The sequence below is a fragment of the Poecilia mexicana genome, unplaced genomic scaffold (genome assembly GCF_051168715.1).
Source record: "Poecilia mexicana isolate PSO_F unplaced genomic scaffold, ASM5116871v1 scaffold_22, whole genome shotgun sequence".
NCBI lineage: Eukaryota > Metazoa > Chordata > Actinopteri > Cyprinodontiformes > Poeciliidae > Poecilia > Poecilia mexicana.
In genome coordinates this window covers 17,868,413-17,883,936 of record NW_028263391.1, presented here as the reverse complement: position 1 = coordinate 17,883,936, position 15,524 = coordinate 17,868,413, and the positions used below count along the sequence as shown (strand labels likewise).

Genomic DNA, 15,524 nt, shown 5'->3' with positions numbered 1-15,524 from the left:
ATGTTTGATCACACTGAACCTTCCAACGTCTCAGTACAACATGGAGGTGGCAGCATCATGCTGTGTGGGTGCTTTACTTAAGTAGAAAGAAATCAGATTTGAGTAGGTGATGAATGGAGGCTTAACAATGACATCCTAGAGATTGTGTGTGTGTGTGTGTATTTTAGGTTCAATAACTGTTTTGTAGTATTTACACAGAATTATTTAGATCTCCTCCAATAATGAACCATTTAATATGGGAGAAAATCGCTAATTGTTAAAACCTTATTTGATTGATCTGCTCAAGTCTAATGTGAACAAAGGAAAATGTGCTGTAATTATTGCTGCGAAGCCTCCCAGACAGAAACCTGCTGGTGCGTTCAGCTGTGGAGCGGAAAAGGCCCTTCAAGTGCACAGGCAGGCTCCTCTGATTTGGTCAATATTGTGTCATGTTTGGTCAAACCCCGCCAAGGCAGTGGGCTGGAAATGAAGATGTAAATATTGATATTTCATTAGGGGAAATCACCCACTCCGACGGCACTTAACCGGGCCACCTTCAGAGTGTGGCGGCCGGAGCGCGGTGTGACCTGTGGAGTCGGGAAGTCACTTCATTACTCGATTAAATTGAGTGGAAAAAGGCGAGGCAACGACACAAGATCCCATTTGGAGCGATAATTTAGGCTTTGAGGAGAGGGGATGGAGCGGGGAAAAACACTACCTCTCCATCTCACAACACTGGATTAAATTCAAGGACTTTTAGCGTCAAAGGTAATTGCAGGCTGCTGGGATGCAAGTTTGCATATGGCTGAGAGGTGTCGGTTGTATCAGAACAACTCTAAAGCCACTCCAGCGAGCCCTGAACAGGGCCGTCATGCGAGCTGTCATCGCGGGAGCAGCGCTTTAGTTCCGCTTCAGTCCTCCTTGGCATTAAAAGGCTACACAAAGCCTCGTCTGTGATTGTGATGCCAACCTGATGCGGCAATCAGCACCACGTCCGTGCTCGCTTGACAATTTCTCTCCGGCCAGTCCACATTCTGTCCGACATAATGGCTACGTATGCAGACAAGGAAATAACACAACAAAGCATTTTAAGATGCCGCCTGGATAAGTGTAATGGCACGGGCCGCTAGAAAATATGGCTTATTGGCTTCACTGATAATAGTCAAGTGTTTTGAGTGCTTTCGGCAGTCTGCTTTGTTGGCTCTAATTTGGGACGGTTCTAGCACCTTTCAGTTTGCGCTCTTTTCTACCCACTATTGATTCCCCTTCAAAATGTGAAGGCCCTCACATTCTGATCACAATCTGTTAATTAATGTATCCTGCAGCTCTTCCCCTGCCGTGGTCATCACCACGATAAGGGAAATTGAACACTCAGGTACCACTCTTCCTGGCTTCTTTTTTTTCTTGTTTCTCTCTCCCTCCGCCCTGATATATTTTTTCTCACTCACTCTCATGATTATTTATTTATATATATATTTTTTTGTCTTCTCAACCTGTATGTGTTGAGTCCTGGCAGGGGGAGGTAAACATCGGGCTTGTGGCCACGCCATAGTCAGGCCATTTACATTCAAGAGAAAACGTCTGATGCACGTGGCCTGGTCAATACAGTAATCTATCGCCTGTTAATCACACTGTGGCAGGTACTGTGGCACCAGCAAACTTGTAAAAGCAATCAGGGGCGGTGCTGGGGAGTCTAATATGCTGTCAGAATGAGCCGCCTGCAGGAACGCCTAGCTGGGGGAGGGGAGCCTGGTAATATGGTGAGTGCTTTGCAGGCCTGTGTATTTTATTGACAGCTAAATTGTAAAGGAAAAGAAAAGGATACCAACAGTGCCTTGCAAAAAATATTAATATCTGTGGAAACTGTTAACATTTTGTCACACCACTTGCTCACAATTCACTGAATTTAGCTGTGCGTTTATGTGATATACCTGCACAAAATAAGGAGGAAGAAACAATGTTGGATGTTTTAGCATCCAACATTGCATCCGGATCCGCATGGTGACTCTGGAGGAGCTGCAGGGATCTACATCTTAGAATCTCTCGATAGAGCAACTGTTATTTTGACACTTCATGGATCAGGGCGAGACGAAAGGCATTGTTGAAAGAAAGCTGTAAGATGTCCCTTTTAAAGTTTCCTACCAGCTGTATAGGAGAAATAGAAAACATGTGGAAGAAGGTCCTCAAGCAAAATGATAATCTTAGGTCTACATGCAAATGTGTACACTTGAAGAAAAACACACCAAATAAATTTACCCCATATTGAAGCATGGTGGTGACAGTGTCATGTTGTGGGGATGCTCTCCCTCAACAGACACATGGAATCTGGTCAGAGTTGATAAGAAGATGGGTGGACTTCACTGTGCCTCTGCAAAAGCTAAGATATTTTCAGCAGGACAACCACCATAAAAATGCAGCCAGAGCTAATCTGGACCAGATTAAAACATATTCATGTGTTATAATGGCCTTGTCAAAGTCCACACCCAAATGTAATTGTGAGTCCGTAACAGGACTTGTTCTTTGATGTTGACTTAGCTTAAGCTGCAAAGCATCAAAAAATTTCAGATGTTCAAAGGACACATTTTTAGACTTGCTGCTGATTATTTCAGCTAAATATTATTTCCAGTGCACTGAAAAATGCACACCACACTTTTCAAGTCTTCATTAGTAAAACAGTGTCAAACATCTAAATAATTTAAATTCCACTTCCACCTTATCCATTACTTGACTTAAAATGTGGTTGAAGTATTTTTTGTAAGGGACCGTATATGTCTCCTGGCTCCTTACTTTCTTCCTCTCTTCCTTGATTCTCTTTTGTTTGAATTCCCCAGAGCTCATCTGAGGGGGATATAGCAGCTTGTTTTATTTGATGTTCTATTCTGAGCATATGTAGAGGTGTCTGGGAGGAAATGACAGTGGTTTGATGTTCCCGTGCCAGTTTCAGCTCTCCCAGCTGCTGCAGAACGAGACCCTGGGTTTAAGCAGGTCTTCAGGCCCAGTTTGAACCTCCTGATCCCAGAGCTGTGGCTGTTTTTTATGTGTTTGGATTTATGTGCATACATATAGATGTCATGATGTCAGTGTGCACGTCTGTTTGCTTTCTTGGTTGACACGTTATGTATGTTCGCGCCTGTGGTTGTGTGCGTCCCCCTCCTCCTGTTACAGCGTGCATGTCATGTCCTCAACCCTTCCGATATGAATGTGTCTGTGTGCTAATCCCCCTATCACCGATAGAACAGGGGCAGGATACAAGGGGTAACGACATGGCTTTGTGTTTCTCAGACCTTTGCTCTGATTTACTGTCCTCACTTACAGTAAAGCCGACTCAAGTGCTCTGAGACAAGCTTCAAAGAAGACCTTCTACTGTGCGTTTGAAATTAAGCGCCTGTGCCTCAGTGTGTACTTTGAGCCACTTTGGCTGGACAGATCATGTTTGTTTTCTTGATTAGCCATGTCCTGGTTGTCAATTTGCTAAATTTACCCGACTCAGCTGCCTTTTTTGGAAAAAAAAAAAAAAAAAAAAAGTATTTTCTCTTCAAGCCATCTGTTTTCATGTCACATTTGCCCTCACACAGTTTTCCGTCTTCTCGTCCAGGCTTCTCCACCCTCTCTCTGGGAGACCAGATGAGCTTACTGCAGAGCGCCTGGATGGAAATCCTCATCCTCAGCATCGTGTTCCGCTCGTTGCCGTACGAGGACGAGCTGGTGTACGCCGAGGACTACATCATGGACGAGGAGCACTCGCGGCTGACGGGCCTGCTCGACCTCTATGTCTCCATCCTGCAGCTGGTGCGGAAGTACAAGAAGCTCAAGGTGGAGAAGGAGGAGTTCGTGACCCTCAAAGCCATTGCTCTCGCCAACTCAGGTGGGAATGGTGGAGCACACAGTCCATTAATTAAATTCATAAATATGCTTAGATTTAAGATTTTTTTGTTGTTGTTGTTTTTTGCGGTAAATAAAGGTTGCTCTTTGCCTCCAATTGTTTATTGGCGAACTATTTTATTATTAATAATAATAAATAAGGTTGCAGAATTACCTAAACATACATTAATACTATATAAAACAAAATTTGCAATTAAAAAATTGATTTTCACAAGAGACATTCTCTCTGATTTTACCAGTTTTGAAGAATAGCTAAAATACACACGCCTCTCTGTTAAAAAGTAAAGCATGTACTACTTATTTAAAGTTCCTCCATACACTGATAAACTTAGATAAGTAAGATGCAACTTAAATAGAGGCTTCAGCTGCAGTGGTTCTATAGAAAGGATTTTGGGTTCCCATAAATGTAGCATCAGTTAAATTGCTTAAACATTTTTAAAATATTCTTAATGTGGGATATAACTCAAACTAAATAAAGTTGTTGAATAAAACATTTCTCAAAATATGTACGTGATCCTGTAAGTGCAATAAAATGTAATCAAAGTCAGTATTCTAATCTCCGTACAGTTATTTGTATTTAAATCAATACTCATGATATGATTTTAAACAGGACTAGACATCTGTAGTTTATTATAATATAAAAGTCCTGGCATAATTGTTGATGTATTATTACTTTTTTTCTTTATCACGCATAGTTTATTACATTTAGTGTGTTTACAAGACCTGTTTTTAAATCACCAATTTTGAGAAAATCAAAAACAAGTTTGATGCTTTTATTCTGTTGTCTATACACAGCTATTGTTTTATTTACATTTATTATATTTTAAATCAATAACATTTTACAGTTTCATCAAACAAAAGCAAAGAGCTTTTTATCTGTTCAAACAAATACATGCAAAAATCAACTAAAATAATTTTTTAACATTTTTAAAATGTTGAGAAATGTATTATGTTGTATAATAGAGTACATAACCACACTTGGACTATTACTTAGTGCATTTTTTGAAGTGCAATGTCTTTTTTTTTCCTGAAATTTTAAGACTAACTTTTAATTTTGAGTGTAAGATAAAGATATGGAGAGAAGAAAGGGTATATATTTAAAAAAGGCTTTTACTTCCCTTTTTTTTTTTTGGAACTGAACACCTTCCTCGCACCTTTCTATTTCTCCTGCGCTCCCTTCTCTTTCTCCATCTCCATAACAGTAGCTGCAAGGCACAACAGCCATGTGAGGTAAATTTAGCATTTCATTAGGAGCACGGGGACTGTCAATAAAATGTGTTAAGTCGAATGGAATGAATATCAGGAAGCGGTGGGCCTCGTTTGTTCCGATGCGAAGGCTGCATGGCGCTATTGACAAGGCGCCTTTGGAGGAGGCAGGAGCTGTCCCGCTCTGATCAATGCGCGCCTGGGTCACCGGGCCTCTTTCCCTTGTTTTGTCCTAGGCTGAAAATGAAAATGCTGATGCAAGGACTTTGCTTTCAGACAGCAGAGCTTTTGGGAGGCAGGTAGGGCGGGGGGTGAGGCGGAGATGGGGGATGGGGGAGAGAGGAGGAGGAGGAACAAGGTCTCTGGGAGATCGCTCTCCCGGGAACCCCTTCTGTCTGACAGCTGTGAAAATTCATAGCGATTGATTTTGTAATTAGCAGTTTATCAATTCGATCGACGTGAGCTCACTGATGGATTGCAGGGAAATTGTTTCTTCAAAGTTGTTTTTTATTCCACCCCCTCCTCCACTGAACAGAGCGTCGTGCGCTCTGCCCTCTTTTCATTCCCATCTGTTGAGATGTCTCCATTGCTCTTTTTATTTTCCCCCCGCTGTAAAACATTTCATTAAAGCAACTTTATCACAGAAATGTGTGTCTGTGCAAAGGTGTGAAAAACAGAGCAAAACATTGGGTTGATTTGTTAAAACAAACAATTTGGGTGTGAACACGGCTTCTGTGGAAAAAAAAAAAAGGAGATAATTATGTCCCACCATAACCTCATCTGTGATTTTTTTTTTTTTCCCTTTTTTTTGGCTTTTGTTCTCCCCCCACACCCCCTCCCGCATTCACTTTACAAAAACGACCTACTTCATTTTACCACTGTGGATTTGAAAACCGTCAGGGTGAGAAATGTCTCAAGGTCTTGGGAATACAGTTGTTCCAGTCAATGAATCTGGGGCGAAGCCTGAAATCTGTTTTGCCTTTTATTGTCCCGCGCGGTAAAATATGCGCTGCCAAGGTGAGACGAGTCAGGCGGCCAATGACACGCTGTCTCCTGAGTGCCAGGTGCCAGTTAACCGGTGAGGAAGAGTGCCACCCCGAAGCCTGCCAGAGAGAGAGAGAGAGAGAGAGAGGGGAGCTGGAAGACAAAAGCTGCGGGCCAAGAATAAAAGCCGAAAAGGAAAGAGGAGGGTGGTGACGCGAAGGGAAGTCGAATCAGTAAAAAGAAACAAAAATTGTGTTAACGTATCGTTACAGGTGAAACTGTAGATTTGTCTGAAACTTTTCAGAAGGAGAAAATCTGAGTTCATGAGCATAAAGATAAAAAAAATAAAGATTTACTTTAACAAATATAGAGGATTAAAGATTTATCACGACTCGAAAATGTCCAATTTCCTTCATATACCTTTGTAGAGTTCAACTCTAACGTGGAGTTGCCCTTTTCCACATTTTGGATCCCACAGGGATGTTGTTTAATGTGGATGCTCACACCACAGATTGGGCTGAATTCATAATGTTGTTTACTGGAGGACAACATTGATTTTCAGTCGCAGTGATCAGGTCCAAATATACACTCTGCCTACTTGATCAAATAGTAAAATGTAAAAACTATCTAAAAGGTGTGGCTTCTTCTTTTTTATTTCATCTTGTCAGGATTTTTTATTTGATAGACCAACACAGTGTTAAGCATTATTGTGAATTGGAAGAAAGGTTATTTCTCATTTTTTAAACTTTTCACAAATACAAATCTGAAAAGTGTGGCATTTGTTTGTTTTCAGCTCTCTTGAGTCAGTAGTGTGAACTGCCTTTCATCTTTTTTTTTTTACAACTACACGTAGTTTTTACCATCTTTGGACATCTTCAGACTGACATTTTTGCTCATTGTGTTTTGAGAAAAGTTCTAATTCAGTCAGATTTAATCTCTTCAAAAATTATTTTTCAAGTCGTGCCACAACTTTTCATTTGGGTTTAGGTCTGGACTTTGAGTCGGTCAATCTAAACTATGAGTATGCTTTAATCTAAAAGATTTAATTGTAGCTTTTGCTGTATGTTTAAGGTCAGTGTCCTGCTCTGTCTCAAGTCTTCTGCGTCTTCTAAAGCTTCCTTAGAGCACTGAAATGTAGAATGTAGTTTGTGCCAGGTGATTTGTTTTTTATCTCACATAGCATTTTGTAAGTTCACTTGTGTCTCACCTGACCAGAGCATACAGTCTTTCTCACGGCGTCTTCCAACAGAGTCTTTCTTCTTGCCGCTTTTTTCACAAACCTCAGATTTGTATGGTATACAAGTAACACAATTATTGGAAATAAATGAATGGATTATTATAGTTTTGATTTTTTTTTCTTCTTTTACATTGCTTTATTATCTTCTGGGAGATGCCCGTTTTATTTCCTATGAGAAACAAACTTCTTGGTTTTATGGAAATAAATTTGCATCTAATTTGAGCCCGGGGCATGAATCATTTTCAGCTTGACTGTACCCCGATACCGGTAGCTTGTGTAGTTGACAGCGTTGAGTCTACTTTTTGACATTTTACTATTGTATCTCTACCTCTCCCCTCTTGTCCCAGCAGACTCCATGCACATAGAAGACATGGAGGCAGTCCAGAAACTGCAGGACGCTCTCCACGAGGCCCTTCAGGACTTCGAGAGCAGCCAGCATCAGGAGGACCCGCGACGGGCTGGCAAGCTGCTCATGACGCTGCCCCTGCTGAGGCAGACTGCAACTAAGGCTGTGCAGCACTTTTACAGCATTAAGGTGCAGGGCAAGGTGCCCATGCACAAACTCTTCCTGGAGATGCTGGAGGCCAAGGTCTGATTGGAGGCTGAGGGCTGCAACATTAAGACAGAGAGTGACTTGAATCATGGCTGAGGGATCTCAGGAGACAGAATCGGCCATGTAGTTTGCAAAGCAGAGACTGACAACTCCTCCTCTTTGCGGAACCTTGGGACTTTAAATTCAAAACAGAAAAAAAAACAAGTGGAAAACTTGGGTTATTAGTATAAATATAAAATGATGCAGATTAATTTAAAATATATAATAAATACTATGTACAGTAATAATTTTCTTTTTGTAATTGTCAGTGGTTATGCTCTATATGAAGGATCTTCCTGCCCCTTTGCATCTTCAGAACAAGTAGAATGTTCCTAAAAAAAAAAAAAAAATGTTGTTCTGAAGAAAGCAAAGGCGTCAACAACCATAAGCAGACTCGTGTGTTGTTTTTTTTTTTTTTTTTTTCGTCTGGACTTAACCAGGACATGTAAATAATTACTACTTGGAAAGCTGAGTGTACAGTTCGAAATCTGACAAACTTGGTAACCATGTTTTCTTCTTCTCTTCCTGCAAAAGAAAAAAAATGTAAAAAAAAAAATAATAAGAGAGAGAAATAAGGAAAATTGTTACCTAAATGTGAACTCTTATCAATTAAATGTCCTTGGATTAATATACCTCTCCTGAGCAGTAAGCAGTGTGATCTTAGTGGATCCTTCTCAGACTGAAAGACTCGCTGAATCCATGTTTAACCAACCTAGCATAGGCAGGTAAAATAGTCTTATGTAGTAATTCAGCAATAAGAGGAACTGTGGGAAAGCCAGGCTTAATTTCCAGTGTTTCATGTGCTTTTCTTTGCTGCTGTTGCCTAAAGAACATGCCTGTTCATAGTCACTTTCACCTGTGCGAGTCACCACTTGTTCCCCTGTTGTACACTCATATTTCTCTAATGAAGAAGTTTGTGTTGGTGCTTCTCAAGCACTAAACCCCCAGATTCAGCTGTCGCTTAAGCCTGTGGAAATTGCTTCTTGACATGCAAATAGATGACCGGATTCAGTCTAGGTGAAAGATAATCAGCGGTTTCGGTGTGGAAGTTTCAAAGGATTTATGCCGGGTGGCAGAAGTCTATGAGATTCCTTGTTCAAACAATCAGAGGCCTATATGTCAACCACGCTATTTTGGGCTCTTTGAGCCAGAGGGAGCAAGGTGTCCAGCATCTGCCCTCACCATTTTAGGCACCTTCCATCTTTTAATAGCGGCGCCTGCATTTATGGGGCTTCAGCTGAATGGAGGTAAATAGCAGGTGCAAAGCAGGAGCTGCGGCACTTCACACCGGGTTTATTTTTACCCAGCGGGGGGCCAATGGGGGGGGGGGGTTGTCCGTACAGCCTCTGGACCAGGAGTACAATGAACACGTGGACCACTCTTTGACCTCATGTTGACACGGTGGCCGATGCAGAATAACACCCTTCCCCTCGGCATCCGTGAGAATCTCGAGCGCCCGATCATGCACATGTGAACAGCTATGCAAGAAACAAAGTGTGCATGCCTCAAAGGGCAACGGTGTGTCTGTGCAAGGTGTGATCTCTGGTGGGGGGAAAATTGTCCTGCTTCTCCCCGTGTTTAGGTCCATTACGCTAAGTGTAAGTAATGCTTCAGTGCCATCCGCCGCCCTCCACGTGCAGGGGAATGTGCTGGTAGGGAATGCTTATACTGCTGTAGTGATAAATTGTGGCTATGTCACAACAATATGATACTGTGATCAAAGGAATCCCTGACATTGCATAGGTTAGAGTTGCGGCTACGCTTGTGATATCAAAGGCTAGCGGCGATCGAGCGGTCAGCAGCTGCCTGAATGGCCACTTAATGGAGAATAACTACTCCCCAGATCATCCTACACCTCCCTACTTGAACTACCCAGTGAACAAACGCTGCTGTAGAAGGTGAAATTTAAGTTGTTTTACTGTTGTGCAATACAGCAGGGACCAATTCTGACTGAAATCATGCTAAAGGCATGTGTTTAGATAGCATATTCAAAATCTTTTAGATAGGAAACAGTGTAATTAGATTTCATTTGCACGTATTTCAGTTAAAATTGCAATAAATAGAAAGAGATGGCAAAGAAAAAAATTCAAATAGAGGAATGAATAATTGCAACAGTTTTTCTCCTACAAAATGACACTGTGTTACGTATAAGACTTATGTTATAGGCATGGGCCAGTGTGAGCATCAACTTGATTAGAAATATCACCGCTACAAGGTATCACGTTTGTAACAAAGCGATTTAAAACTGAAACACATGATAAGATCTAAATGCTTTTTATGCAATTCCCAACTGTAATTTTAAAATAGAGTTCTCATAATAAGAGCTAGTTAAACTTCCACAACATCCCCTTATGGAGACTTTTAACTGCAGAAACAAAAATATGGGAACTTGCAGCAACATTGGGAAGGGAATGCTTACCGTGATAAATTGTGACTATCATAATGTTTTGATACTGTGATCAAAGGAATTTCAGACATTGCACAAGTTGTAGTGGCCACACAAGCCCATATGTTGTTCATCCAACTCTCCCCTACTTGCTCTTGCGACTGTGCAACTAAATAACTAAATAATGTAGTTATTTTAATGTTGAGCAATACAGCAAGGACCAGTTTTGACTGAAAACACTCAAAGTGCTTTTAGAGTGAGCAACATTTTAAATAATTGTTCTTATATTTGAAATCATTTAGGTCAAAACAATGCAAACTTTAATTTGCACTTACGTCAATAAAAAAAAATTAAATTAGCAATTTCTTTGTAAACAAAATTTTATAGATGGCCAAAATGAGTAATTTTGAACTTTTGATCATTTTTCTCTGCATTGTGACACTGCGGTAAGTGAAAGACAGAACTGGCTTTAAAGTTTTTTAAAACACAAATGTACAGCATGATCACTTGATTTGAAACAGCTTGCCATATATTATTAAGAGTGATGGCTGGTCCATGCTTTCCAGAAATAATATGAAACTTTCAACTCAGTCTTTTTTGTAAGTGTAAGAAAAACCTAAAAGGTTTCTTTAGGCCAGATCATAGGCGGTGATCAGCAACATGTCGGGGAAGGGCAGCAGTGCATTGCTCTATGCACCATACAACCAGAGAAAACTCTGTTCAGTCTGGCAACTAATTAAAATAACTTTAAACCATAGGAATGGTATGGATTCTGACTTTTTTTAAAAGTCTGGATTGGAGTAACTGGTCCATGCCTACATACAAGTTGTTTCTGTAAGTGTATTGTAAATATATTAGCATCAACAACAGTAGGTTGCCGAAATACCACTGGAGAACTAAGTATGCAGCGCCCCGCTGGCTACTACCTCATCAACATGTTATCAATGTTCCTCTGGTTCAACTTTCTGCTCTCATCTGTGACATACCTGAGCCATTATTGTTTTTTATCAACCACCAAAAAAAATAAATAAATAAATAAAATCTTTCAGTGCTCCTGCCAAAACATTTGTAATTGTAGTCATGTTTATCCCACTCATTCTTCACAGGCGTTTGTAAAGGTAAAGCATGCTTCATGTCGACCGTACAACTTTACCGTTAGGGTGGAGCAAAGTGGGTGTGTGTTTATAAGAGCATTGTTGTGTCAGAATTGGTCCCTTGAGAGAAACTGCAAACAGGGAGCAGGTAACTGATTTCCTGCGTCTGTGTTGAGTATTTATGGTGTGAAATATATCATTTGGCAATGGTGTACATTGATATCTCTGATTGTTGAATCACCAATATCTGTGTAACTTCTGTTTTGATTTTCAAAAAGGTAAAGGATCAATGAATTAAATACTCAATGAACTCTATGATTTTTTTGTGCTTTTACTGAAAATCTTACATCTGCATAAAATGATTTACAACGTTATTCTTTTGTCTGTTCACGTTTAGTCAGAAAAGATGCACCAATTCAAATTTTGTCACCAATTTCTGTTTGTAAAGCTTTGATATGCCTGCACTGATTAAGTCTACTCTGATTTCTTTTTAGGAACTGCACTGTAAGAAAATCCATGCACTAGAAAATACTTTTTTTTTAAGGCTTGGTGCTATGAGCAATCATTACCGGTAATTACTTAGAAGCCAAGGCAACAGCATGTCGCTGTGGAGCAGTTACTGTAAAAAAGGATTCCGTTAATATGTGCTTAGCGCAGAGAAAATAACAGATTTTAGCGTATTTTGTTATGATGTGGTTAGCTTCAACAGGATATATATAAATATATAAATTTCTACCTTTATGCTCACATTTTCAAGACAGTCCATCATGTTCAATGACAGAAGCTGAGATCTGAAAGCAACCTGGCTTATTTTGGCTAAGACTCTACTGAAAGTTTTGCTCTTCTCGCTATTTTATTATTATTATTTTTTTTTTTTTTTTGGCATTTTCAACTACTTTGCTTAATTGACAATGTACATGTTGAAGTAGGAGAGAGTGTGGGGGCAGAGAGAAAATATTGTGAGACAGACAAGAAAGAAAAGAATGAAATGCAGGTTGAGTCCATCAGTTTTATCTTTACATATTTCTAGATTTTTAGATCAGTAGCATCTGGTTTGGCTCTTAACTTTTTTCGTCCACTTTGGGATCCCACAGTAATAATCAAACCTGTGGAGGCTTACGGTGTCCATTTGCAGTCTGGATGCATTCATGTTAAGCAGCAGGAACTGCTGTGCTGAGCTGTGACAGTCACAAATGAATCAGATCTACTGACTGGCTCTTTAAAATGAACAATGTGAACAGAGATGTGAGATTTTCTGGCTTTTATTTGTTTTGTTTCAAACAGATGCACACAGAAGCTCCTCCAGCCTCTCCACTGAGCGACAAGGAGAACAGGCACAAGGTGAAGACAGCAGTATAATACATGTGCAGCTTGTTAGATACACAAATATATATGACTTCATTTGAATTGTTTTTTCAGGTAAGTGCCTAATATGTAGAAGTCTAAGGAGAACAAGTCAGGCTTCATTGGATTTTAGTTCTGGCTCCCTAAAAAGGACAAAATGTTCGCACTGCAGCAACGATTTTCATCCAGATCTTAATATCATTATGTCCTGGGTAATACACCTGTGGAATTATAAATATATATTTACAAAGATAAACTACTCTTTTTAACAGTTGTTTGAAACGAACAGATCCACACGATCCATCTCCTTTCGAAGAGCTGTACATTTTAGCACTACTGTTATGTAAAGACATCTATGGAAGCTTTGGGGCCTTGTAATAACCACACCTACTGCTAACACAATACCACTGACACCATAATGGAGGTAATGCACCACAATGTAGCTCACAAAACATCAGCCAGCGGAATGAAGGAGGAGAATGTTGGAAATGGCTTCTTTTCATGATTCATTCTGGGAGTGTACATTTTCACAGCTCCGTCCACCATTGCCATGTTTGCTATTGTCTGAAACTTGCCTCTGAATTTGTACTTGGAGTCTGATCCACACATCCAGATCCACACGAGCAGGACGTAGTCCTACAGTAAAGTCCGTGTTGGCATGCAAGCACACACGTGCCATATCGTGCAATCCCTGACCGTAAAGCCAATCGGATATTTGACTTTCTAAATAGCCAATCAAGTTGAAAATCATCCGATTCTACTACTACTACTTACTTATTACCCTGGTGGAGTAACTATTAACCTAATCTTGTCTTTTCCTTGGTATAAACACACAAACACACACGCACACACACCAAGAGGGATTTCAGCAGTGGAAACGGGATAAAGAGCAGATCAACGTTCCCGAAGGACCAGATTGGTGGCAGTGAGTGAGGTGAGTCAGTGAGAGATTCACCCAGGCCACCCAACCACCCAGCAATCAACCACAGCCACTGCTGGGCCAGGGACTGTTGAAAATGGATCCGTCACAGGAAACAGGCAGACAGACAGACATGCTAACACCGATGGGGCGGGGAGGATACGGGGGGATGCTGCTCCATTATTTCAGGAAGCTGATATTCCAGGGAGTTAAAGTATTCCCTTCACTATATAATTATGACAGCCAATTTCCCTTTTTGAAATAATGTCTTGCCAGCCAATTAATTGTAATAATCCTCTTTGTTGAAACAATAGCATCACACGACAAGAAATTAGATGAACTTAATGGATGAAGTGAAAGAAAAAAGGGAAATACCTTGAGCGCATTGATGCCAAGAGCTGTAGTTTTTTAAAAGCAATGTGCAGCTCGTTTCCCATGCAAATCACCCAGCTGGACAAGATATTGCCATCAATAAGTTTCTCACAGATACAGTAGAAGGGCAATCGTTTACCTTCTACTGACAGGTCAAAACGCCTTTCATTAGAGTTACGAGGCATCTCATCGAGATGCGTCCCCTGCTCGCAGCTGTACGACTGCTGCGTATTGCTTAAGTGTGTTTCATTATTCCCAAAGCAGCATGATGATGGTGAGCGAAAGGATTACACGTCAGGGTGAATGATTGGGTTTGAACAGAGCTGCTGCATACACTTTGTATCAAACCCGGGCCTCAAATTACACTTAGGTTGGAAACGCAGCACGTAAATGCCCAAGAGAGCTTGTGGCACAGAAATGAAGAGTAGGCCACCATCTTTCTCCGTCTGCTCTCGCTCGCTCACATGCATGCACTTTTCCTTTCCTTTCCGCCGTCAGGTTTTACTTTGACCTCTCGTCTCACCGTCGCTTCGCTTCCCTCGCTCTGCCGCTCCTTCTTTTTGAGGCACAACTGTTCTTTATGGGCGTTCTTATTGTTCCACTGATTCTGTTATGTGTATTTATTGCTCCATTTGTGAAATTGGAGGCACCAGCCGACAAGCCTATTACTATTCAATAACAGAAGCTGGGCGTTTTCACAGCCATAGAGCTATCAATGTCTCAGACAGAAACATTACGTCACATCAATTTCAAAAGACAGACAGTTTGCAGTATTGCATGTTGTATATTATATTGTGGAGGGAAATTTCCCCTTTCTTGGCAGAGTGAACTGAATGCAAGCGGTCGAGCAGTGTGGTCTTTAACAAAAAGCACAATGTTATGGCCTCAAGAATAGATATGTCTCCTAATAGATCCTACTTACTCATGTGCTGTACCTGACCCGCTAGTAGTATCCGAGCCATGCCTTCCCACACCTCTGACCCGGCCCAGACCTGATCAATACGCTGTCATAGTGCCTAGTAGGCACACAGTCCAGGGCATCTGGGATTTCACCCTCTCATTGTTCATCATCACTGTTTTAAGTGCATTTATCAAGTTACACTCCTCCATCGCTTAATGCATGGATGAGCTGCAGTCCTCAAAAACTCGATGGCCATCAGCAGACCTTTGCTTTGTCCCAGTTTGTCAAAACACTATACTAATTCACTAGATCATTATGCAATCATAGATTGAATTGCAGTTCAGCGTGGTCACAGTACATACATTTCATCTGATGTCAATTTGCTTTAGTCCTCGGTGGAAAAACAAGTTTCCCCTTGTTAATATGTCTATATGCAACTTGTGGTGTCATATTTGACATTTGATGACGTCAGTGAAACATTTTCAAATGTGGGACACGGCTTAATACAGGAAAATATTCTCATTTTTCACAATAATGTACTGCGTATTTCTGCATGTGAAATATGTGACTAGAATTTTTTTTTTCTTTTACATGTGAAACATCTGAGGAAATCTTCCACAAGCATTTC

The 15,524-nt window shown here is 40.7% G+C and overlaps 1 protein-coding gene across 2 annotated transcripts in view; it reads left to right on the top strand.

The window, feature by feature from the left end:
• The window catches only part of esrrb (estrogen-related receptor beta), a 54,836-nt gene extending 43,161 nt beyond the window's left edge, over positions 1 to 11,675 (top strand). For both annotated transcript variants that reach the window (XM_088002475.1, XM_014967795.2), the window contains 2 exons: positions 3,575 to 3,844; positions 7,639 to 11,675. In XM_088002475.1, coding sequence (XP_087858601.1) covers positions 3,575 to 3,844; positions 7,639 to 7,883 — 515 coding nt within the window. In that variant the 3' untranslated portion in view covers positions 7,884 to 11,675. The remainder of the gene's footprint in view (positions 1 to 3,574; positions 3,845 to 7,638) is intronic.
• The last annotated feature ends 3,849 nt before the right edge of the window (positions 11,676 to 15,524 follow it).